The 26,160-nt window shown below is 45.4% G+C and overlaps 1 protein-coding gene across 1 annotated transcript in view; it reads left to right on the top strand.

The window, feature by feature from the left end:
• Window positions 1–26,160, top strand: part of PKN3 (protein kinase N3) — a 94,422-nt gene that overhangs the window by 7,356 nt on the left and 60,906 nt on the right. Inside the window, exons 2-3 of the mRNA XM_040324730.1 lie at window positions 16,061–16,352; window positions 20,116–20,270. Coding sequence (XP_040180664.1) covers window positions 16,073–16,352; window positions 20,116–20,270 — 435 coding nt within the window. The 5' untranslated portion in view covers window positions 16,061–16,072. The remainder of the gene's footprint in view (window positions 1–16,060; window positions 16,353–20,115; window positions 20,271–26,160) is intronic.

The following is a 26,160-nucleotide window of genomic DNA, read 5'->3' as shown; positions in this document are numbered from 1 at the left end:
TAAATATGAGATCTGAGGTCTTTTTGACCCCAGATCTCATATTTAAGAGGACCTGTCATGCTTGTTTCTATTACAAGGGATGTTTACATTTCTTGTAATAGGAATAAAAGTGATCATTTTTTTTTTTTTTATATTTTAGTGTAAAAAATAATAAAATCAATACAATTAAATAAGAAAACAAAAAAAATATTTTTTTTAAAGCGCCCCGTCCTGACGAGCTCGCGCGCAGAAGCGAACGCATACGAGAGTAGCGCCCGCATATGAAAACGGTGTTCAAATCACACAAGTGAGGTATCGCCGCGATCGTTAGAGCGAGAGCAATAATTATAGCCCTAGAGCTACTCTGTAGCTCAAAAAATGCAACTTATAGAATTTTTTAAACGTCGCCTATCTAGATTTTTAAGGGTAAAAGTTTGACGCCATGCCACGAGCGGGCGCAATTTTAAAGCGTGACATGTTGGGTATCATTTTACTCGGCGTAACATTATCTTTCACAATATATAAAAAAATTGGGCCAAATTTATTGTTGTCTTATTTTTTAATTCAAAAAAGTGAATTTTTTCCAAAAAAAGTGCGCTTGTAAGACTCGTCCGCCGCACTCAGCAATTGCTCCACCCTCGTAGTTTCCAGTGTAATTAGCCCAGGGAATTGTGCCCGGAACGCATGACGCAGTTGGAGGAACCTAAAAAACATCCGATTCGTCAGACCTTTCCTCTGTTTTAACTCATCAAAGGTGAGTAGTCTGCCCGCCGTGACTATATCCGCAAGCATCTTAACCTCGAAGCGGGCCCATAGGGCAGGGTCGGGTATGGAGTGGAAGTGCGGAAGACGCGGGTTTCCCCATAGGGGGGTACGCGGGGACCAGCAACCGGGGTTCTGAACTTTGGATCTAACAACCTCCCACACCCGCAGGGTAGTCTTCATTGAGGACGTAACAGCGGGGCTTGATCTAGGCCCTCGATGGATAAGGTTGCGGAGCTCAGAGTAGGAACCCAGGAGCGCGGCCTCCAGAGTAGCCGCCGTGTTGGCCGGCTCCTCCGAAAGCCACCACCGGAGTGTGACAAGAACCGCAGCCCAGTAATACTTCTGGAAGCAGGGCAGAGCCAGCCCGCCAAGAGTAACCGGCAACTGCAGGGTAGATCTGGCGATTCTAGGGGCACCCCCGCACCAAATGAAAGAGGTGATCAGACCATCTAATTTCCTGAAAAACTTATTAGGAATCGGGACTGGAGTTTGTCTAAAAATATACAAAAATTTCGGCAGAACAGTCATCTTGACCAGGTTGACCCTCCCAACCGGAGTGAGGGGTAGTGTCCTCCAAGCGGCACACCTCTGAGTTAGGAGGGACAAGACCGGAGTCAGATTTAGGGGAATAAACTGGCTCAAGTCCCTATGGACCTCCACTCCCAGATACCTGAACTGTGATACCCATCGCAGAGGGGTGTCCGCTGGAACCAAGGCCTCCGAAGGTTTTCACGCAAAAACGACCGATTTCCCCCAATTGATACGGACGCCGGAGAATCTACCAAACGTATCAATAAGTGCCAGGGCTGCCCCCAGAGATCCAGAGGAATTCCGCAGATACAACAAGGTATCATCCGCGTACAGGGATATTTTTTCTTCGACCGGGCCTATAGGGATACCTCTCACCTCCGACGAGGAGCGGAGAAGGATTGCCATGGGTTCAATAGCTAGGGCATTCCCCACTAACTTTAGGGTAGTGCCCATACTGAAAGTAATGGGGCGCTACATAAAGAAATGAGAAAAACATTTTTGGTATTTCCACCCTGCTAGGCATTGGTTCCTTCACATGTATGCACATCAATGCACATGCGTTTTCAATGCGTTGTGAGTGTTCCTGTGGGATCTGGTGTGAATGGGCCCTTGGACTATGGTCACACTAGCCTGTATGGTAAAACAAAGTATTTTATGTTGAAGGCTAGCAGAGTGTCGCCTGTCGCCTCCGGCTGTGCGTTTCAGCGCATCGTACTGCTTATTTTAAATTTATTTTTTAATTGTCAGATCGCATCCCTGCGCTGACGATCCACACAGCTGCTGCTCCCAATGTGACATTTGGGTGGGAGTAGGCGCACGGCCCCAAACGTTCCGTATTACTGATTATTACACAGCTGTGTGCATTGTCCATAGGCTACAATGCACCTGTGTTATTTCCTCCCGTGTGTAAGAGGCTTTCCAGGGGCTGATCAGAGGTTATATAAGACCTGTGCATTGTTCTCAGGTCACATGTATGGAGCACGTGTGTACAATTGTAGATAATACATGTGACAGCCGCCCATCTCACCTCCCACCATTACTCATTTATGGATATATAATTTGTTGTACTAAAATGACATCCTTGTAAAGCATTAATGTAACTTGTTAACCTGGAGCTAGACGGCTCGCTAATGTTGAAGGTTTGATATCCACAGTGCCTGTCACGGGCCTAAGGACACATGTCACGGTATTTACAAGCAGCATGTGACCCATCCAAGCATTACTTACAACAACTGGGGCTTTGTAAAGTTTCATTTCCCAGTAATAAGAAAAATATGTGAGCATGCTGGAAAATCTCAGTGACCATGTGCCAGTCATTCAGGTGTAAAGTTTTTTTTTTTTTAAACCACTTTATTACTGGGCACTTTAACCCCCTTCGTGCCCAGACCAATTTTCAGCGCTGAGGCATTTTGAATGACAATTGCGTGGTCATACAACACTGTACCCAAATTATATTTTTATCATTTTTTTCCCACAAATAGAGCTTTCTTTTGGTGGTATTTGATCATCTCTGCGATTTTTATTTTTTGCGCTATAAACAAAAAAAGACAGTAAATTTTGGAAAAAAAGCACAATATTTTTTACTTTTTTGTTATAACAATATCCCATTTTTTTTTATAAATAAAAATGTCCCTTGGTTTAGGCCGATACGTATTCTTCTACATAGTTTTGTTAACAAAAAACGCAATAAGCGTATATTGATTGGTTTGCGCAAAAGTTATAGCGCCTACAAAATAGGGGATAGATTTATGATTTTTTTTTTTTTTTACTAGTAATGGCGGCGATCTGCCTTTTATTTTTTGTCAGGCCTGCAATATTGCGACGGACATATCGGACACTTTTGACACAATTTTGGGACCATTCACATTTATACAGCGATCGGTGCTATAAAAATGCACTAATTACTGTATAAATGTGACTGGCAGTGAAGGGGTTAACACTAGGGGGTGAGGAAGGGGTTAAATGTGTATCCTGGGTGTGTTCTAACTGTGTGGGGGGAGGGGACTGACTGGGGGAGGTGACCGATGCTGTGTCCCTATGTACAAGGGACACAGATCGGTCTCCTCTCTCCCTGACAGGACGTGGAGCTCTGTGTTTACACACAGAGCTCCACGTCCCTGCTGTCACCGCCGATCGCGGGTACCTGGCAGACATCGCGGCCGCCAGGAACACGCATCGGCTCCTGAGCTATGCGCCGGGCATGTTTCCCCACTGCGCGCCCCCAGCGGCTCGCACGGGGAATGACAACAAACAGGACGTCGAAAGACGTCCACTCGGCACTTGAGAGCCGCGCCGTAGACATCTTTCGTCCATAGCGCGGATCCCAAGTGGTTAATAGTACGTTTTTCTATCTTTATATTGGCTCCTTGTTCCCTGTGCATCAGCAGTCAGACTGGTAGAGGAGGGTCTGGTGCTGTCAGCCAATCGTGTGTTACCGCATGTGTTTCGAAATGAAGGAGAGAGCACAGAGATGACCTAATCTATGAGCTGTTGTACCTTCACCTCAAGTCTGTTTTGACCAAGCTGTATTGCTGTAAATAGTCAGGACCTGGCTATGGAGTCTAGTAGGTGTACCTGAATTGCAAAACTGTCTAAAGAGAATTTCTTCTTTTTCTTCTTTTTCTTTTCTTTCTTCCTTCCTTCCTTCCTTCCTTCCTTCTATTGTATAGAAGAGAGCAAGCCCTTTCATTGTGCTGTATAGCAGGGGTAGATAACCTGGACACTCCAGTTGTGATGACATTATAACTCCCATCATGCCTCCAAGGGGTAGGTAGATGGTGCTGAAACCTAGAACAGGAAGTGGGTTATAGCCTTGTGTACAAATTGTCACTGTTCTGGTGATGTAGCCCTGCAGGGCATCTGATTAGTAGGTAGGTAGCGCCTATAAACCAAGGGGGTTACTACAGTAAGCCTGGTTTGTGTATGCAAAATTTTGATCTGGAAATTGAGGCGCCACACCAGAGGGTAAGAATCCAATGTGAGGTTTATTCCAAGTATGGGGTATAGCAGCCAACACATTTTGGTGGGCCTACATCACCCCCTTCATTTGGGCTAAAACAGGGTTTGACAAATTTGCTTGGAATCTAGGAGCCAGCTAAAAAAGTTAGGAGCCAGAAAACGCGCCCAGTCCCGACGAGCTTGCACGCAGAAGTGAACACATACGTGAGTAGCGCCCGCATATGTAAACGGTGTTCAAACCACACATGTGAGGTATCGCCGCGATTGGTAGAGCGAGAGCAATAATTCTAGAATTAGACCTCCTCTGTAACTCAAAACATGCAACCTGTAGATTGTTTTAAACGTCGCCTATGAAGATTTTAAAGGGTAAAAGTTTGTCGGCATTCCACGAGCGGACGCAATTTTGAAGCGTGACATATTGGGTATGAATTTACTCGGCGTAACATTATCTTTCATAATATAAAAAAAAATGGGGATAACTTTACTGTTGTCTTATTTTTTAATTAAAAAAAGTGTAATTTTTTTCCCAAAAAAGTGCGCTTGTAAGACCGCTGCGCAAATACGGCGTGACAGAAAGTATTGCAATGATCGCCATTTTATTCTCTAGGGCAGGGATCCTCAAACGACGGCCCTCCAGATGTTGCGGAACTACACCTCCCATGAGGCATTGTAAAAACCTTACATTCACAGACATGACTAGGCATGATGGGAATTGTAGTTCCTGAACAACTGGAGGGCCGTAGTTTGAGGACCCCTGCTCTAGGGTGTTAGGATAAAAAATATATATAATGTTTGAGGGTTCTAATTGGAGGGAAGAAGATGGCAGTGAAAATAGTGAAAAATTACATTAGAATTGCTGTTTAACGTGTAATGCTTAACTTGTAATACCAACGGCCACCACCAGATGGCGCGAGCTCACACAAGGAAGAGCTGGGGACTTTTTTTTTTTTTTTGCCCACCTTCCAAGCCAAGTCGCCAGGAGGCTATTTCTAGTCGCCCTGGCGACCGGGGTTTGTCGAGCCCTGGGCTAAAATATGATCTAAAAGGTGGAAATAAAATATATTGTAGAAATGTATTTTACTTGTTTCCAGCTTAATGTCATATTTTAGCCCTGATGAAGGGGGTCGGACCCCCAAAACACGCTGGATGCTATACCCCACTAATACTTGGCATAATCTTCATTCTGAATTCTTACCCCTTGGTGTGGCACTTTAATCTTCAGATCAGAGTTCTATCATGGCTCTGGGGATCATGCCTGCAGCTGTCAACTTTGCAACTCCTTTATGGAACTTGTAGTTCCACAACAGCTAAAGTGATGAGGTTGCCTACTCCTGCGTTATGCGATCTTGTTGTGTCTTTGATGGTTCATCTGCTTGTTCCAGGCTGGCGGTATATGAGCAATACAGGTTTTGTCCTGAGCTTTTCAATAGCCTAGCGGAGCACATACCACCGTAGCCCAGAACCCCCCCCCCCCCCCCAAAGGCTTTCTAGGATATATTTAAATACAGTTACTAATTATTTATCTTATTATATCTCCTTGTTGGATCCAGTTTCCCAGATCTAGGTTTATTAGTCTGAGCTGGCGGCGGTGGCGGCGTCCTCTCCTTAATACAGAAATATCTTTTGTCAGGTGACTCAACCTGTTCTGAAGCTCGTGCTTCTCTGGCAGGTTCTTCAGACCTTCTTTCATCATGTTATATATAGGACAGCTTTATGAGGGATGGAGAGACGGCTGGATACAGACAGCAGGAATTTCATACTACCTTGTTTAGCGAAATATGCCAAGAATGCTCTGTAACTCCACATATTATAAATTGGATCTGTCAGCTGCATGGAGTGTGCAGCTATTTTCTATGCTGGATAAATAGGGAGCCTGTCAGTGCAATAAAATGGTGACCTGGGTGAGGCACTATATGACCAGGCTTGGATTTGGGGTTGTATGGAAATAGTGCTTAGCGGACTTGCTGTTTTTTAAATTTGTCCTGCTCCATTCAAATGCACTAAAATGGTGGGAATACATAGATCGAAATTCAGCCGGCTCAGTGGGGGCCAACCGCATTTTGATCCATGTATGGGCACCCTGGTTATACAGAAGTCGAAGGAAAATTATAAATGGTTTTCAAATATGTGAAAAGTGTGGGGGGGCATTTGTTTTCAGTCCCCCTGAGTCAATACTTTGTAGAACCTCCTTTCACTGCAATTACAGCTGCAAGTCTTTTTGGGGATGTCTACACCAGCTTTGCCCATCTAGAGAGTGACATTTTTGCCGATTCTTCTTTGCAAAATAGCTCAAGCTCTGTCAGATTGGATGGAGAGCGTCTGTGAACAGCAATTTTCCAGTCTTTCCACAGATTCTCAATTGTATTTAGGTCTGGACTGTGACTGGGTCATTCTAACACATGAATATGCTTTGATCTAAACCAGGCATGTCCAAAGTCAGGCCCGGGGGCCAAATGCGGCCCCCCTGTTGATTTAATATGGCCCCCCTGGGGATTTGGATATATATATTGTTTGCGGCCCCCAGGGCCACAAAAGATATATACTGTATTTATTGGCGCTGCCTTGGTGGGGACAGGACAAGCGCCGTCAGATTACATGAAGAGAATCTCCTGTTTACTCAGCAGCGTCTCTATTGGAAGTCCTGTCTCCTGGGATGCCATTGGACGACTGTTCTGTCTATCATAGGAGGCGGAATTTGTATTAAAGAGGCCATAGGGTAAACAAGACATTCTCCTGTTTGTAATCTGTCGGCATTTGTCCCGCCCCCTCCCTCTGCCCTCCGAGGCTGCATTGGTTGCAATGGTGAGGCTGCATTGGTTGCAATGGTGAGGCTGCATTGGTTGCAATGGTGAGGCTGCATTGGTTGCAATGGTGAGGCTGCATTGGTTGCAATGGTGAGGCTGCATTCATGGCAATGGTGAGGCTGCATTCATGGCAATGGTGAGGCTGCATTCATGGCAATGGTGAGCCTGTGCGTGTTATATGCCGATAAATACAGTATATCCAAATAATACGCCCAAGCTCATCCTTAGTCCTAAGCAGCGCTCTGGGATTCGTTGGGGCCACAAATAAAATATATACAGTATATCCAAATAACACGCCCAAGCTCATCTCCTCACCACACACAGCCACAAAGGCAAGAGAATTCTTGTTGGGCAGTGTATTAGTGCTCAGACGAACACACTTAGGCAGAATTTTAATGGTTCAAAGAATGTCAGGCAAAATAGTCGGCCCTCACGCATGTTCACTAAATCAAATCTGGCCCTCTTTGAAAAAAGTTTGGACACCCCTGATCTAAACCATTCCATTGTAGCTCTGGCTGTATGTTTAGGGTCGTTGTCCTGCTGGAAGGTGAACCTCCGCCCCAGTCTCAAATCTTTTGTAGACTCTAACACAGGGGTGCCCAACCAGTGGCCCACGGAGCCCTCTGATGTGGCCCGCAAACTTCTGCTCTGGGATGGCTGGTTGGCAAGCCCAGATCGTAGATCGCTGTACGTTTTCCCAGAGCATCAGTGTTGTGAATGAAGCCGGCGGTAGAGAAAGCAGGGGGCTGCAGAGCCACATAAGCTGATGCTTCCTGTATAGCACCTCCTCCTGTCACAGGCGGATTGATACCAAATATGGGCATATCAGTTCTGCAGCGTTTACTGGGCTGTTTTCAAACTGATCAGCAGGTGCTCCGCCTACCTCCAATCCGATCCGTTAAAAAAAAAAAGAACAGAAGAGGATCCATCCCCTTCCGCCTGGGTGGATCGGATCGAAGGGCCCATAGAGTAGAGTGGGCTGTGTCTGTGCCTGCTCGCGATATGCAGAGTGGACACAGACCTGTCATCCGCCCGCTCCACTTATTTTGCCCCACGACCGGTTACCAAGTTACTTAAAGCGGGGGGTTCACCCAAAAATACATTTTTTAACATTACATTCAGCCGAGTTGTCCTAATGACAATCGGCTGTTTTTTTTCCCCGTACATCCCGTATTTTCACCGCCGCTTCCGGGTATGTCTTCTGCGGGACTGGGCGTTCCTAATTGATTGACAGGCCTCCGACCGTTGCATACTGCTCGTCACGAGCTGCCGAAAGGAGCCGAACGTCGGTGCGCAGGCGCCGTATAGAGCCGCACCGACGTTCGGCTTCTTTCGGCAACTCGTGGCGCGCAGTATGCGACGGTCGGAAGCCTGTCAATCAATTAGGAACGCCCAGTCCCGCAGAAGACATACCCGGAAGCCGCGGTGAAAATACGGTATGTATGGGAAAAAACAAACAAAAAACAGCCGATTGTCATTAGGACAACTCGGCTGAATGTAATGTTAAAAATTGATTTTTTGGGTGAACCTCCGCTTTAAGTGGCCCTCGCTCTTGGGCATCCCTGCTCCAACGGGTTTTCTTCTAAGATTGCTCGGTATTCGGCTCCATCCATCTTCCCATCAACTCTGACCAGCTTCCTTGTCCATGCTGAAGAAAAGCATCCCCACCGCATGATGCTGCCACCACCATGTTTCACAGTGGGGGTGGTGTGTTCAGGGTGATGTGCCGTGTTAGTTTTCTGACACACATAGCGCTTTGCTTTTAGACCAAAAAGTTCAATTTTGGTCTCATCTGACCAGAGCACCTTCTTCCACATGTTTGCTGTGTCCCCCACATGGCTTCTCACAAACTGAAAATGGGACTTCTTATGACTTTCTTTCAACAATGGCTTCTTCTTGTCACTCTTCCATAAAGGCCAGATTTGTGGAGTGCATGACTAATCGTTGTCCTGTGGACAGATTCTCCCACCTGAGCTGTGGATCTCTGCAGCTCCTCCAGAGTTTCCATGGGACTCTTGGCTGCTTCTCTGATTAATACTCTCATTGCCCGGCCTGTCAGTTTAGGTGGACAGCCATGTCTTGGTAGGTTTCCAGTTGTGCCATACTCTTTCCATTTTTGGATGATGGATTGACCAGTGCTCCGTTAGATGTTCAAAGCTTGGGATATTTTTTTAATCACCTAACCCTGCTTTAACCACTTGCTTACTGGGCACATAAACCCCCTTCGTGCCCAGGCGAAATTTCAGCTTCCAGCACTGCGTCGCTTTAACATTTGCGCGGTCGTGCGACGTGGCTCCCAAACAATTGACGTCCTTCTTTCCCCACAAATAGAGCTTTATTTTGGTGGTATTTGATCACCTCTGCGTTTTTTTATTTTTTGCGCTATAAACAAAAAAAGAGCGACAATTTAAAGTATATATATATTTTTTACTTGTTGCTATAATAAATATCCCATTTAAAAAAAAAAAAAAATTCTCAGTTAAGGCCGATACGGATTTTTCTACATATTTTTGTAAAAAAAAAAAAAAATCGCAATAAGCGACTGGTTTGCGCAAAAGTTATAGCGCCTACAAAATAGGGGACACAATTATGATTTTTTTTTTTTTAATTTTTTTTTTTACTAGTAATGGCGGCGATCTGCGATTTTTATTGGGACTGCGATATTGCGGCGGACATATCGGACACTTTTGACACAAATTTGGGACCATTCACATTTATACAGCGATCAGTGCTATAAAAATGCACTAATTACTGTATAAATGTGACTGGCAGGGAAGGGGTTAACACTAGGGGGTGAGGAAGGGGTTAAATGTATTCCCTGGGTGTGTTCTAACTGTGTGGGGGGAGGGGGCTGACTGGGGGAGGTGACCGATGCTGTGTCTCTATGTACAAGGGACACAGATCGATCTCCTCTCCTCTGACCGCATGTGGAGCTCTGTGTTTACACACAGAGCTCCACGTCCCTGCTGTCACCTGCTGTGTCACTGCCGATCGCGTGTACCCGGCGGACATCGCGGCCACCAGGTACACGCATCGGCTCTTCATCGATGCGCCGGGACTGTGTTTACGCGATGCGTGCCACACAGTGGCGCGCGCGGGTAATGCTTTTAAAAAGACGTCCAAAGATGTCCACTTGGCACTTGAGAGCAGCGCTGTTGACGTCTTTTGTCAATAGTGCAGGTCTGAAGTGGTTAAACTTCTCCACAACTTTATCCCTGGCCTGTCTGGTGTGCTCTTTGGCCTTCATGGAGCAGTTTGTTCACTAAGGTTGTCTAACAAACCTCTGAGGGCTTCACAGAACAGCTGTATTTATACTGAGATGAAATTACACACAGGTGGACTCTACTTACTAATTAGGTGACTTCTGAAGGCAATTGGTTCCCCTAGATTTTAGTTAGGGGGCTGAATACAAATGTACGCCACACTTTTCAGATATTTATTTGTAAAAAATTCTGAAAATCATTTTCCTTCCACTTCACAATTATGTGCCACTTTGTGTTGGTCTATCACATAAAATCCCAATAAAATACGTTTACATTTTTGGTTGTAACATGTACAAAATATGAAACATTTCAAGGGGTATGGCACATGGAACAATTGCTCGTGGTCATGGATAGATGTGTGCCCCTGGAGGCAAAGAGGTGCTTATCCATACTGAACAGCGGGTAATCGCTCCATGTGCGATTACATGCGGATGGTGTTGGACACGAATTGGAATCCCCCGCCCCACAAATGCACTGATCTGGGTGGTTGTACGGTCCTATTGGACTGTGTGAAGCCCCCATATGTTATGAACAAGCTTTAAATAAACATTATCTAAATAATGTTAGGTTTGCTAAAGCACAGGGTATTATAAACAATTGCCTTTTCTCTTGGCAACCATTTCCTTCTGTTACAATCTGCTGAATCTCTAAAGCTAAACTGGGCAAACGGCTTACTTGCGCAGTTGAAATTCGCATCTATACACCTCTGCCAGACAGTACAGCCAGGAGGGTGAAACCATGTTCTCTGCTATGATTTTTTTTTCTTAACCACTTAAGGACCAGCCACTGCAGTTATACCGTGGCAGGTTGGCTCGTCTGGGAGAATAGCCGCTCCTGTACGTCAGCCGCTTTTAAGAGCTGTAGGGGGCGTGTGCAACGCCGGAGCTGATGCACATGGCCGGCGGGCGTGTTGCCTGCCAGCTACACGCGATCGCTCCTCGCAGAGACAGAATAGAGATCTGTCAATGTAAATAGACAGATTTCCATTCTGTCAGGGGAGGAATGACAGATCTCCTGTTCCTACAGATTAGGAACAGCAATCGGTCTCCTCCTTCAGGCAGTCCCTTCCCCTCACAGTTAGAAACACTTCCTAGGTAACACACTTAACCCCTTGATTGCCCCCTAGTGTTAACCCCTTATTTACCATTTCTACAGTTATTAGTGGCTATTTTTAGCTCCGATCGCTGTATAAATGTCAATGGTTCCAAAAAGTGTCTGATCTGTCCGCCGCAATGTCGCAGTCTCACTAAAAATCACAGATCACCCCCATTACTAGTAAAAAATAATAATAATAAAAATGCCATAAGTCTATTCCCTATTTTGTAGACACTATGGGCTAGATTCATGAAGAATCGTGTAAGTTTGTGTGGGCGTAACGTATCCTTTTTACGTTACGCCTCCGTAACTTTTACAGGCAAGTGCCGTATTCTCAAAAAAAAGTTGCGGCGGCGTAGCGTAAATAGGCCGGCGTAAGCCCACCTAATTCAAATTGTGAAGAGGTGGGCATGTGTTATGTAAAACAGGCTTGACCCAACGTGATTGACGTTTTTCCCGAACGGCGCATGCGCTGTCCGTGGAATTTCCCAGTGTGCATTGCTCCAAAGTACGCCGCAAGGACGTCATTGGTTTCGACTTGAACGTAAATGACGTCCAGCCTCATTCACAGACGACTTACGCAAACGGCGTAACTTTTTCAAATTTCGACGCGGGAATGACGGCCTTACTTAACATTGGTACGCCGCACTTACGCCACCATATAGCAGGGGTAACTATACGCCGGGAAAAGCCTAACGTAAACGGCGTAACTGTACTGCGTCGGCCGGGCGTACGTTCGGGAATTTGCGTATCTAGCTAATTTGCATACTCGACGCGGAAATCGACAGAAGCGCCACCTAGCGGGGGGAAAAAAATTCAGTTACGATCCGACGGTGTAAGAGACTTGCGCCTGTCGGATCTAATGGATATCTATGCGTAACTGATTCTAAGAATCAGTCGCATAGATACGACGGCCCAGATTAGGACTTACGACGGCGTACATGGTGCTGCGCCGTCGTAAGCCCTTTAAGAATCTGGGCCTATAACTTTTTGCGCAAACCAATCCAAAATATGTTTATTTTTTTACCAAAAATATGTAGAATAGATATCTGCCTAAAACTGAAGAAGAAATGTATTTATGTATTTGGGATATTTATTGGAGCAAAATATAGTGTGTGTGTGTGTGTGTGTGTGTGTGTTTTTTCTTTTATTTATTTATTTTTTGATTTGATAAAAACCGCAGAGGTGTTTAAAATACCACCAAAAGAAAGCTCTATTTGTGTGGGGGGGGACATTAATTTTATTTGGCTACAGCGTCGCACGACCACACAATTGTCAGTTTAAGCAACGCAGTGGCATATCGCAAAAAATTGCCTGGTCATTAAGGGGGTAAATCCTTCTGGTCCTTAAGTGGTTAAACTGAATACTTGCCTTTTTCTGAAGTTTTCCTAGCTGTGGGCAGGTCTGTATGATGCAGAAAGTAATTGTAACCTGATGCCAGCACTGCTCTTTGATTGATTACACAGTGAATAAGGGAAGTCATGATGTCTCCAAAGGGGTCACGCGGCATTCATAGGATGTCCTTCAACTTGGAGGTGTAAGAAGTGATTGAGGCCCGGGTCACACTGGTGCAATGCGAGAACACTGCGAATCCACTGCGGGTTCACACTGCCATATGCAAACTGCTGGGGAGTAAGGATGAGCTCCGGCGTGTTCGCATTGAACACGTGACGAGCCCGCCAGAAAGTCGGCACCCGCGCTGCTCTAATCACAGCCAGGGAGACATTTCCCGATGCTCGGCTGCAGAGATCGGGAAATGTCTCCCTGGCTGTGATTAGCGCAGTGCGGGTGCCGACTTCCTGGCGGGCTCCGCACGTGTTCAATGCGAACACGCCGGAGCTCACCCTTACTGGGGAGTGTCATTATATGTTAACGACACCCCATTTCAGCTTGCGAATCACACTGTGAACTGACAGTTCGGACATGAATCGGATCGCATATGTGTGAACACGCATGCCATCCGATTCTGGTCCAAATAGAAAAAAGGGTCCTGTGTGTGTTTTGACCGAATGCAGTGCGATATCGGCCATACTATCTGTATGGCCGATATCGCACCGCACAGACATTGTATGTAATGTGAACAGCAGAGCGCTGCGAATGACATGCGATGTCTGGCATCGAACAGGTGTGAACCGGGCCCAAGGTGTGTGTGTGTGTTTGTTTTTTTTTTTTCACATGATGGGGCTCGGTTTCATTTAAAATAAGAAGAAAATTGCTTGCAGTTTTCCTTTAGGCTGGATTGACACTTGTGCGGTGCGAATTCCAGCCCTGTTTCTCCGCAAAGAGATAAGAGAGCTGTTCAGCAGATCATCTCCGCTTTAGCTGCAAATTTGGAGACCCGGGAGAGGGGAGAGGGGAGGGGGAGGGGGGGGAAGTGTATTGAGGTGAATGAGAAAAATCCTGAAGAGAAATGAACACATCTTCGAATCAGATGCGTGCCCATAGAAGATAATGGGCCTGAATTGGCACCTGAGCCGCACCGCAATGCCTAGAAAACGCACACATTTTTTGGGCAATGCGCAGTGCGGATGCGTCGCACATATGTGAACCAGCCTCATTAAAAGCAATGTATTTTATAATGTTATTCGAATTGGATGCAGTTTAAGCTGCACTCAATTCGCATAGGTGTGAACACGGCCTCAAGAAATACAGGTGCTGCCTTCTCCCCTGCAGCCTGCTGATTGGACAGTGAAGAAGCAGAAACGCACACATAAATCATCTGCTCGCTCTGCTCTCTCCTTCTGTCAGCATGTGCATGCATCATAACTTGATTGGCTGCTAGCGGTGTCCCTACCTCTCCCAGTTTATGTACTGCTTTGGTAGATATATAACAGGAGGCATCAAGACAGATTTGGGTGCTTTTGCTGTTGGCTAGATGTATGCAAAGATGTAATTATTTTATAAGGAATACATACGTACGTGTGTGAGTGTGTGTGTTTTTTTTTATTATTTTTTTTTTATCTACCCAGAGTTTTTGGCTTTAAAGGGGTTGTAAAGGTTTTTATTTTCTAAACCGGGTTCTTTAAGCGAGTGCATTGTTGGTTCACTTACCTTTTTCCTTCCATTTCCCTTCTAAATGTTTTTTTTTCTTTGTCTGAATTTCTCACTTCCTGTTCCTGTTGCCCCCATCATCCTGTTCGGATGATGGGGGCAAACTTACTGAGGAGAAACAGGAAGTGAGAAATTCAGACAAAAAAAAAAAACATTTAGAAGGGAAATGGAAGGAAAAGGTAAGTGAACCAACAATGCACTCGCTTAAAGGAACCTGTTTAGAAAATTAAAAAACAAACCTTAACAACCCCTTTAAAGTGGAGGTTCACCCTCAAAAAAATTTCTGACATCACATGGAGTCGCGCCATCCTACCGACAGAATGCCGGTGTTTTTTTTTTTTCTCAGCACATACCTCGTTATCATGATTTTCACCCCCTGGCAATCCCGCGGGAGTGGGCGTTCCCAAGCACTGCCTGTGATTGACAGGCTTCCGAACGGCGCATACTGCGCGTCAGAACCCGAACGTCGGTGCGCAGGCGCCGTATAAAGCCGCACCGACGTTCGGGTTTTGTCGGCAACCTGTGACGCGCAGTATGCGCCGTTCGGAAGCCTGTCAATCACAGGCAGTGCGTGGGAACGCCCACTCCCGCGGTATTGCCGGGGGGTGAAAATTGTGATAACGAGGTATGTGCTGAGAAAAAAAAACACTGGCATTCTGTCGGTAGGATGGCGCGACTCCATGTGATGTCAGAAATGTTTTTGAGGGTGAACCTCCACTTTAAGGCTTTATTCTCATAATTGCGCCTCCAAAGTCGCACGATTTCCAGTGCGACTTATGATGGCGATTTTTGATCCGACTTTACATTCTATGGATCAATATTGCAACAACAGTCGCACCAAGGTAGTGCAGGCGCTGTGACTTTGTCCCATCAATTTGAACGGGGGTGTTATTGAAAAGGAATAAGGGGCGCGATGTCATGCGACTTTGATGTCCAAAGTCGCACGGCAAATCGCACAAGTGTACATGGAGCCTCGGGGTCCTTTTTAGCCTATTGTGTTGTGGTAATGCAGTAAAATACGTATTGCGGTGCAATTTCTTTTGATTGCACTGCAACACATGATGGCGCATTGCGTTTCAAATTTTAGGTTGTATGCAATTTTTATTTTTTTTGCATATTTTGGTGCCTTTGCCTTACATTCCGCAAGTTAAGGGACCTCCAGAAATCTAAATGTTCCCTAAAGCCTCTTCTCGGTGAAGCTTTCTCTTTTATGGCTGTTTATTAGAAGTTAATATATAAGGTGTGGTTGTATTGAGGTGGAGGTAGCGTTGGACAGTGGCGCTTTGTGTGTCGCACAGTGGCTGGATGTTGTCCCGGACTGTTTGAGTCAGCGGTGCCCAGTAACAGGAAGAAATTCCAGGAAATGACGATCCGTCTGCTAAGTTAGGTTTTCTGTTTTTTCCTTTTCCCTTCTCTCCGGCTGTAAGGTCCCGTCTTGTGTTCTCCTCCTCCCGCTGGGACAATGAAAGTTACACTCTAATTCCCTGACTACTTTTCCCCAGGGTGGTGCAGGTGTCTCTCCGCAGTCTCTAATTCCGTGAGTCATGTTTCACAAGTTACCTTTCTAGGTGCCGGCAGCTCGGACTTAACCCTTTGCTCTCTCTTTCTCTGCAGGCCAGTCTCAGGATGGAGTTCAGGAACGGGGGGCCGCAGCTGCTGGATCCTGGCTTCCAACAGCAGCTGGAGGACTCCAGGGAGCAGCTGAAGAGAGAGATCCAGAGGGAGCTGAAGATTAAAGAGGGGGCGGAGAACCTGCGCAAGGTGTCCACCGACAAGAAACATCAGAGCCATGTAGAGAGCCAGCTGAAGACCTCCAACCGCCGCTTACAGGAGCTGCACCACCAACTGCAGGATCTTAACGGGAGGATCGTCATTATGGAGAAGGATGCCAAAGCGGGCACGGGAGGTGGGTTGTGGGTGAACGAAAGCCTGTACACTGTGCCATTGCCAACCTATCCTGAGAATGCCAGGTGCCTGGCTGTCAGGATAATCCTAGCTTCAGTACTCTGAGTTCATGGCTCATAAATCTGGAATCCTCATTTCACTCTTATAGCTAGATTCAGGTAGGCCGCCCTAACTTTGCGGCGGCGTAGTGTATCGTGTTTACACTACACCGCCGTAAGTTAGCGAGGCAAGTACATGATTCACAAAGTACTTACCTGCTAAGTTACGGCGGCGTAGCGTAAATGCGACGGGCGCAAGCGCGCCTAATTCAAAATAGGCTGAGGGGGCGTGTTTTATGATAATTTGGTTTGACCTGACGTGATTGGCGTTTTTTTTGGAACGGCGCATGCGCCGTCCGCCTACATTTCCCAGTGTGCATTGCAGCCACGTACGCTGCACGGTCCTATTGATTTTGACGTGGACGTAAATGACGTAAAACCCTATTCACGGACGACTTGCGCAAACGGCGTAAAATTTTCGACTTTCGACGCGGGAACGGTGGCCATACTTTAACATTACTATTCCAGCTATTTGATGGAATATCTTTAGGCCTGCTAATGCGTTACGTAAACGGCGTATCTGTACTGCGTCGGCCGGGCGTACGTTCGTGAATAGGCGTATCTAGTGATTTACATATTCTACGCAGACCGCAATGGAAGCGCCACCTAGCGGCCAGCCTAAATATTGCACCCTAAGATAGGACGGCGCAAGCCATCGTATCTTAGATAGGTTTAAGCGTATCTCAGTTTGAGAATACACTTAAACTTAGGTCGGCGCAGATTCCGAGTTAGGTCGGCGTATCTACTGATACGCCGGCCTAACTCTATGTGAATCTAGATATTACTTTCTAATCTAATAAGCTTGTTTTGGGCCAGCAAAAATGCTGAAGCCAGAGACAGCCAGGCATCTAGCATTTTCAGAAGGAGGGCTGTACAAATATTATTCTCACTACAGGTGTCCTTCAAAGCGGCTCTGTCTTCATCCTAAAGGAAACCTGTGTGAGACGCCTCAGGCAGAAGCTGTTCTCTGACTTCAGTTCTGCATCCCTGCTCTCGGGTAGCAAGGTCGGACCTGCAGTGATTGATTGTCGCTACCCAGGAACCAGTATACAACCCAGGAGAGAGAATGGAGCAAAAGGCTACCTACATTAATATCTGGGACATCATCTCTTTAAAGTGGTTGTATAGTCTCTTTTAGTCACCTGTAAGGCAAAAGGCATAATGAGTTAGTATGCACCGCATACTAGCTCATTATGAAATACTTGCCTTAGAACGAGGCATCGGTAACTCACCTGGTCCACGCAGAGGTAGCTGTTATGTTGCCTCGGCATGTCTTCCGGGTATCGTGCCTCCAGCGCTGAGAGTGGCTGGAGCCGCGATGTTGTGGTAGACTGCGCATGCGCGTAGGAGACTTCTTTCCGGCAAGGTCCGGCGTCTGCAGTCAGTGGCTCATTGCGAGGGGAATATCTCCTAAACCATACAGGTTTACCATAGGAGGTATTTTTTTACCTACAGGTAAATTTTTATATATTTTTTTATTTTTATTTTTTTATTTTTATTTTTTTATTTATATAGGCTTACCTGTAGGTAAAAGTACAAAAATGGACTATACAACCACTTTAAGACAGAGGTAGGTAAACTTTGAGCCCCCCCCCCCCCCCCAAGCTGTTGTGGAACTACAAGTTTCATGAGACATTGCAAGTCTGCCACCTACAAGCATGGGCATAAAGGGACTTGTAGTTCCTCAACAGCTGGAGGGCTGAAAGTTGCCTACCCCTGCTTTAGGCTCGATTCACACCTATGCATGTTGCTTTTGAGCATTTTTGCGGTGCTTGCTGCGTTTTTTCCCGCGATTTGCGTATTTATTTATTTATTTTTTTAAGCCTGCAATTTTTCTATATTTTACATTCCCTTTAACAACCAGCTATAAATAGGTTAAAAAAAATGCAAATCGCGGTACTTGCCTTTTGGATGCGGGTCCATTGAATTCTATTACATCCAAAACACTGCTTTTTGCAGGAAAAAAAGTCCCCGACCCTTTCCAAAAACGCAGAGGCACAAAAAAGCATTGATGTGAACATGTTCCAAAGGAAACCATGTTAAAATTTCCCAGCATTTCTGCAAAATGCATCAAAAAACGCATTGGTATGAATGGAGCCTTAGGACCTGTCGATGTTTAAGCCTTTTCCTGGTCAGCTGCTTGCTCAGCGGTGAAGTCAGAACCAGGACCACCACAACTGGGCTGCCGTCCTTATTGTGACTTCACTACCTAGTGAGCCTCCGATCAGTGACAAACATGCAGGAGAGCAGCTTGGACTTCACTGACTACATGCTTTTTCAATGTATGACTGCACCTTTTGGTTTCTGTTCACCTGTCCCTGATCCAGGGTGATATTGCTGACTACATCGCAAAGCTACTTGTCCGTGTTCCTGGCTGGGCCTGCATATGTACTTTGCACTTCCAATCTTCTGAGTATGAACTCCATAGGAATAAATAGAGAGTGCAGAGCACACCTGCAGGCCCAGTCAGGCACGTTTTGACAAGTGGTTGTGTGATGTAGTCAGAGATATCGGGGACAGCTGAGTATAAGACTGGCTGAGGGGACTGACTGGAAAGGTACAGTTCCACTTCAGTTAGCGTAGGTTCACACCTTGGCGAGTTTGCGCCCCCCGTGTTTGCGTGGGAAAGGCAGCTTATTCATTTGAATGGGCTGCTGTGCCTGCATTTCCCTCAGAAAAAAGTGAAGCACCTTTTTCGAAAACACGCCTGCAGGGAAATCACTGCTGCTTTTGTGGTTTCCGCACCTGCAAACCCGCTGCGAGTTCTGGGGGTGCCAATAAGAATAAATGGCAGTCCTGCCTGTCTCTACAGAGCAGTGCAATTGGGTTGGGGGTGGTTGTTGGTACAGAAACTGCTGTGATTTCCTGCAACCACCACTCAAGTGCGGTCAGGTGTGAGCCTTAAAGTGGAAGTAAAGTTGATGTTGGTGTAATCAACTGGCTGAAAGGCAGGGTATGTATTGGTCTTGTCTGCATTCACACCTATGCAGGTTGCATATTCCAGATGCGTTTTGCGTTTTTCAATACACGTTTTTGATCCATTGAAGTCTATGGAACCAACAGCCAGAAAAAAGTCCCTGGCCCTTTCCATAATGCCACACTACCGCACCAAAATTGCATGTGTTGCACGTGGTTGCAGCTATCTGTTTGCTGTGGAATGTGAGCCGCTGCATATTGACATTTTAGCCAGGCATTCAGGGGTGGGGGGCAATAAAACCAAGGCTGGACTACTTGGTTTTACTGCCCCCTGGGTTCCCAGATGAATGAGGCCCTTTACCTAAAAGGGGGATTTCCATCTTTACAAATGTATTGCAACCATGCATGAACTTGGCATTTCTCCAACATCCAAAAGTCCTGGGACTCTCACTGTCGAGGAGAAGGAAGAGCTCTATACAAATACTCGTTTAAAAAAAAAAGGGGGGGGGGTGGCTCAAACCTCTGTACATCAGTACAGCCCAGGTGCAAAGTTTGTAAACTCGGTGTAATCCCCCCCCCCCAAAAAAAAACTGTAATCTGTCTGTATTTGCTGGTTGCTTTTTTCAGAATAGTGATTTGTGTATCACCACCAGGCAATTGGCATTTTCAGACTGAGGCCAGCAATAAAGGCCTTGGCATTTCTTTCCTTTAAACAGAAAATGAACCTTACGTGTGTGTCTGTGTTTGTAGATGGCACGGTGTCTCCGGACTTCTGTATGTTCGATCAGAGCCAAGACCCAAAGCAGCGCAGGGTGGAAGCCTTAAAGAGACAGTTACATATTGAACACAAGGTGAAACAAGGAGCAGAGAATATCATTCAGATGTTCTCCACCGGAACTTTTAAAGTAAGTAACGAGGACTATTTGTGGAAATATTTTGTTTGGTATCCACCAGATCTGTATCTTAAATCAATCTGTGTGACCTACAATACTTAGGAGTTTGAGACGGTTTCTTGGTGAATGAGCTTGAATACATGTGAGAGCCGTATTACATGCCAGAGGAGTTTTACTTCCGTCCATCCAGACCTAATTATCACAACGCTCTGACTCACACATGTCTGTCATTGGAAATGCAGCAGACTGCTATCAGCATGATCCTAGCACTGCAGCACAACTGATTGGCTCCTTGTGCTAGTTCTCCCTCCCCAGTCTGAGTTCTTCTGTACAGGGACTGCATGAACAAATTCAGATATTTATCAACACTAAAATGACTGTATTTTGCTTTTTGTTGGTGTGTTTCTGGTAAATCCAGCGGGAGCCAATCGGCGGGCGCAGCGCAACTCGCGCATGCGCCATAGGGAACCGGGCAGTGAAGCCGGAGCGCTTCACTTCCTGGTTCCCTCAGCGTGGATGGAGGGGGGAGCAGCAGGGTGACGAGCGATCGCTCATCCTCTGCTGCGGACGCCGCTGGACTCCAGGACAGGTAAGTGTCCTAATATTAAAAGTCAGCAGCTGCAGTATTTGTAGCTGCTGGCTTTTAATATTTTTTTTTGGCAGAACATCCGCTTTAATGAACACCCGTTTTATGCCGCAAGACTCATTTGAGGACTACTAGTTTTTGTTTGCTTATAATGGGACCTGGAAAGTGTTTATCCCCTGCGTCGTCTATCACTGCTGCTCAGAGGTTCCTCCTGACAACCTTCATGTTAGGCAGCCAATAGATGTTTTTGTTTTTTTCTAACAGAAAATATTACTCGATTTCCCCCATTCACACACTCGATGTGGGAATCCTCCTGCTGAATAGTTGTATTCTGACATCAGGGAGACTTCCCTGCCATAAGAATTCACTGATCAGCACTGCAGATTACAACTGGCAGCGCTGATTGAGTATGGAAAATCCGACAATGTGGTTTACTGACGTAGATCGATAGATCAACTTCTCCATAGTGCCCATCAGGGCTCAAGTCCTGCGGGAACGCGTGAGAACGGAGTTCCTGCACTTTTTTCACAGCAGGAACTCGGTTCCCTTTGCAGGACTAGAGCAGCCGAGCCAATCCTTCACTAAGCGGCGATGCCCAGCTCGAGTCACTGTCAGGGGCAGGCGAACCTTGGTAATACTTTGTTACTGGCCGCTTCCTGTATATGGATTCATTGGGTAGTGTGCGGGTATCGGGAGACATTGCGGCGGCCTGCCGCGAGTTATCGCGGGATTTAGAAAGAACTTGCTTCTTTCTAAATCCCGCGATAACTCCCGGCAGACCTCCGCAATGTCTCCTGGGAACAATGACAAAAGCTCCCAGGAGACATTGCGGCATCGAGGAAGTGACAGAATACCCACACACTATGCGATGAATCCATATAGAGGAAGCGGCCAGTAACATAAAGGATTACTAAGGTACAGTGGATCGGGAAAAAAAACATTCGGTTTAGTAATTATGCATATGAGCGGATATTTTTTTTTTTTGGTGGGGGAGTGGATCTTGGGTGGGAGTTTCCACACTTTTTTCCCCAGGACTTGACCCCTGGTGCCCATACATGGATCGAAATTTGAGACTGGACAAATTTCGATCCATGTATGGCTGGCTTTAGTGTTCTGTAGTGATGTAGTAGTCACCGAGTGCAGTGGGGAAATTGGTTATTAATCCTGACACACATGCACTTGGAGTCAGTAAAGCCTCATACCTTGCCTCAAGAACCATTATTAACAATCAAACCTAAAGTCAAGTAGTCCCCAAATGAGTCCTGTGACATTCATGGATGCTCATTAAATTCAGAGAGCACATTGTACAAGGAGCAATTTTACCTTCCAAGTAAGCACTAGAGGTGCGAAACATGTCAAGGTTCCTTTTATTAGCCTGCTTGTACAATGTGCTCTCTGTATTTAATAAACACCCATGTGACAAGACTGGTTTTGAGGACCCCTTGTGTTTGTATGCTGATAATGACTCCCAGAAGTGTTGGTTCCCCTGCATGGGGACTTCTGATGCATGGAGCAGTGTTCTGGCAGTGTGCTCAGGGCAATGTTAAATGGGCACTTGCTTATTTTTCCCTTTTTTATATTGCATGGCTAAAATCTCTACTCCCTTTTTTTTTTCCTGTCTTGAAAACACAACAGGAAGTGAGGGGGAAATCCTCTCACACAATGAAAGTGTTACTAAACCCACAACAGTAAAATCAGTCTGTATATGCAGTAAAGCATGCTTGTCATACTCACTGTGGAACCAAAGGGGCTAATCCTCTGCATGGTGTAAAAAAAAAGGCTGTCCTTGTCTTCTCTGATCCTCCCCTTCTTCCACATTCCCCAATCCATCTCCTGATAATGCAGAGCCTTGGGGGCACTCTACACATGCTCAGTTTGGTGTGTATTGCTAGAGAGGAATTAATAAAAAATATTTTATCATGTGTCCGTTTATCCCAAGTCTCCCCTTAAGTGTGTAGATGTATTTGGCATAACCTCATCACTGATTTCCTAACAGCTGTGTGGAGGTGTGAATGGGCCTTGTAATGTTGAAAACCTAGGTAGACCAGCCACATGGGTGAGAATGGGGTGTCTGCTTGAAAATCATTACTTTTATGCAGTAGAATGTGGAAAAGGAACAAGTGTGAAAACCTGCCCCCCCCCCCCCCCCCCTGTCTAAGGAGTCATTACAGCCACTTCCGTGTAATTGACACATACATCTCACCGGTAATATCACATTTCAACATTGTTACAGTATATTTAAACTAGTTCTCTTTTGTGCACATCAAAAGTGTTTCCTCTGATCTGCACACGAAAACAGTAAAAGCAACCTTACAGGTTGAGGGAAAAAAGACTTTGTGTTTTTTAAATTAAAAATCGTTATTAAAATTTTACTAAACCCACAACAGTAAAATCAGTCTGTATATGCAGGAAAGCATGCTTGTTATACTCAATGTGGAACCTAAGGGGTTAATCCTCTGCATTGTGTAAAAAGGCGGTTTCATATGGTCTTCTCTGATCCTCCCATTCTTGCATTGTCAACAAAACATCTCCAAATAAGAGTGAGTTAGTGGAGTCGGGCTACACATGCTCAGTTTGGTGTGTATTGCTAGAGGTTTTTTTTTTTCGAGCATGCATGTGATCGGCACAGGGTCAGGGGTCATGCATCCTTATAGGACATTCATGGCAGAAGCTCCTACAAGCTTTACCAGATACTGATGGAAGTCACAAGACTGCTATATACTGCTGATGAGAAAAGGTATTTGGCAGTTTACATTTATAAAATAATTGCATTTCCATCTACGGTATGTACTGTGGGAGAGCAGATGTAGTGAATGCATGGTCCTGGGTTTAGTAACCCTTTAAAAACATATAAAGTGGAGTTTCCATCCCCAAATTTTTTTCATTATTGTGCTTATTGGACCTAAAAAAAAAAAAATATTTTTTACTCATCTGGAAATGCCTGTTGCTATGCGGCCCCACAAAATCTGCCTTTGGAATCACCTAGGATTCTGACATCATCTCCCTCTAATGATCCTGGGAAATGTGTGTCATCATTTCCCAGGATGCAGTGCGCTACCCAATTATCACTCCCCATCCAAGACTTCCGCGAAGTAAGGGCTTCACAATGCCCACAAGCAAAATGACAACGGTGTGGACATAGTTTTATAAACTATCTTTTTTGAATATCTATGCGGAGCGGCGACCGATTGTAAAATAGTAAGTGACCAGATTTATATTATAAAAACGGAGGATGAAAGGACATACATTTAAAAAATGTTAATTGTGGTTGGAACTCCGCTTTAAGTCTCATATGTATTCAAATGTAATGAAACCATTTTTAACTCTACTTCATGTCAAAGAGCCCTGATTAACTCCTTCTTTCCCTTCTCCTATAATGTCACTGGATTAGGATTTGATAGTAGCTCTTTACCTTTTTTTTGTTTATTTTTTTAGTTCTTCTGGATAGTACAGCTCTCAGTGTACTCCTGGCTTGCTGCAGTTATTGCTACCTTTCTGTTAGACATTGACAACAGTGCCATGCCTCTGCCCCCCCCCTCCCCCAACAAAAGATGCCGGCAACTATGCTTTTTGTAAAAACGTAGATAAGTATAGAGAGGGGTGGAGATGCTATACAAACACCAGTGTCTTGGGGCTCATTTACACTTGCAGTTGGGGGGTAGGCAGTAAAAACACTCAGGTGTGTCACATTTTTACTGCACCTGCCACAGCTGTGGTGCTTTGTTTGACAGATGTGATAGGAATTAAACCCCGTGTTTGGCAGGCACTACTGCCTGCTGAATGCAACCCATTCAATTGAATGGGGCCGTGCTACAACCACATGCAATGCACACAGTATTATGGAATTTAGGTAGTTAAATGGAGTACAGATCTGTTTAAGAAAAGCAACAGCCCTTGCTGCAGGCGAGAGAGCTTGATTTTGGCTGGGAAATCTGGGAGACGGTGATGACACCCGTAGGCTGCCCTGTCCTAGCTGATGTCGGCGATCCCTCATCTCCCCTGCAGTCGCTGCTGGCTGACAAAGGGAGCTGGATCATGTGAATGGACAGCAGAACGGAGGGGGACAGCGAGGAAGAACGGAGGGGGCATGGAGGAGGATGCGGGGACAGTCAGCAGTGATCGTGTGTGTGGGAGTTACAAGCACCGATCACCGCTGTATAGATTTCACTAAAGCAGCCAAAAGCCGCGGGGGGAGAACAAAAATAAAAATATATATATATAATAAAAAATTTAAAGCAGAGGCCCTAGAGAATAAAATGGTAGGTTTTGCAACTTTATGTCACATGGTATTTGCACAGTGGTTTTTCGAACGTGTTTTTTTTTTTTTTTGGGTGGAAAAAAAAACTTTTTTGAATTCTGATGCCAAAAAACACAAGATAACCCAGTTTTTGGTAAAATATAAAAGATGTTATGCTGAGTAAAAATTTTTTTTTTTTTTCAATGAATCAAAAACGTTAAACGCTGGTGAGTGAAGTTTTTGAGCGTTTTTTGGCATTTGAAAGCAGCGCAGCCATTGGCCAGCGCTGATAATCAACCAATGAATGGGCAGAGAAGCCTGCGCGTTCACGGCGTGGAACTTTCAAGGGAGGGGCCGCTAATCCGCAGATGTTTTTTCACCTTAATGCATAGAATGCATTAAGGTGAAAAAACGTTCCTTTACAACCCCTTTAAACTTATCTGGTAACTTTTACATTTTTGTTTACTTCATTTGTTTTTGTAGGTTTTCTAAATGCATTAATTTTTACTTGTAAATGGCTGTCATGCATTACCCCAAAAAGTATGTTTCTTTTTTTAATTTTTTTTTTTTTTTTTTTTATTATTAACCTTGTTTTAAAACTAACACTGGGCAATCTAGAAAAAAGTTTTTTTTTTTTCTGTTTTGTCCTGTTTGCCTGTAGATTGCAGAGACAAGCCTTTGTTACCCAGGGATCCATGGAACCCTAGAGTCCCCCCCCCCCCCCCCCCCCTGTGATTTCTTAAGCAATGAACAAATAGATTTTCCTCCTACACTGACAACCAATCCAAAGGGGCATTTTCCTACTAACCATTAATGTATGGAGTTGCTTCTATACTGAACACTAAAGACTCGTTCACATGAGCAGTTGAGGGGCGGTAAAACCCAGTGGTTAGAGGATATGTAAATTTTTTTTTTTTTTTTTTAAACAAACATGGCATACTTGCCTCCTCCTGTGGTTTTGCACAGAGTGGCCCGATCCTCCTCTTCTGGGGTCCCTCAGTGGCACTCCTGGTTTCTCCTCTTCTCAAGTGCCCCGTTGGATTGCCACTCACCCTCGGGGCACTCGTGCGGGCGCGCTC

This window comes from Rana temporaria, chromosome 9, assembly GCF_905171775.1.
Source record: "Rana temporaria chromosome 9, aRanTem1.1, whole genome shotgun sequence".
Taxonomy (NCBI): domain Eukaryota; kingdom Metazoa; phylum Chordata; class Amphibia; order Anura; family Ranidae; genus Rana; species Rana temporaria.
This window is presented reverse-complemented; position numbering and strand designations above follow the sequence as displayed.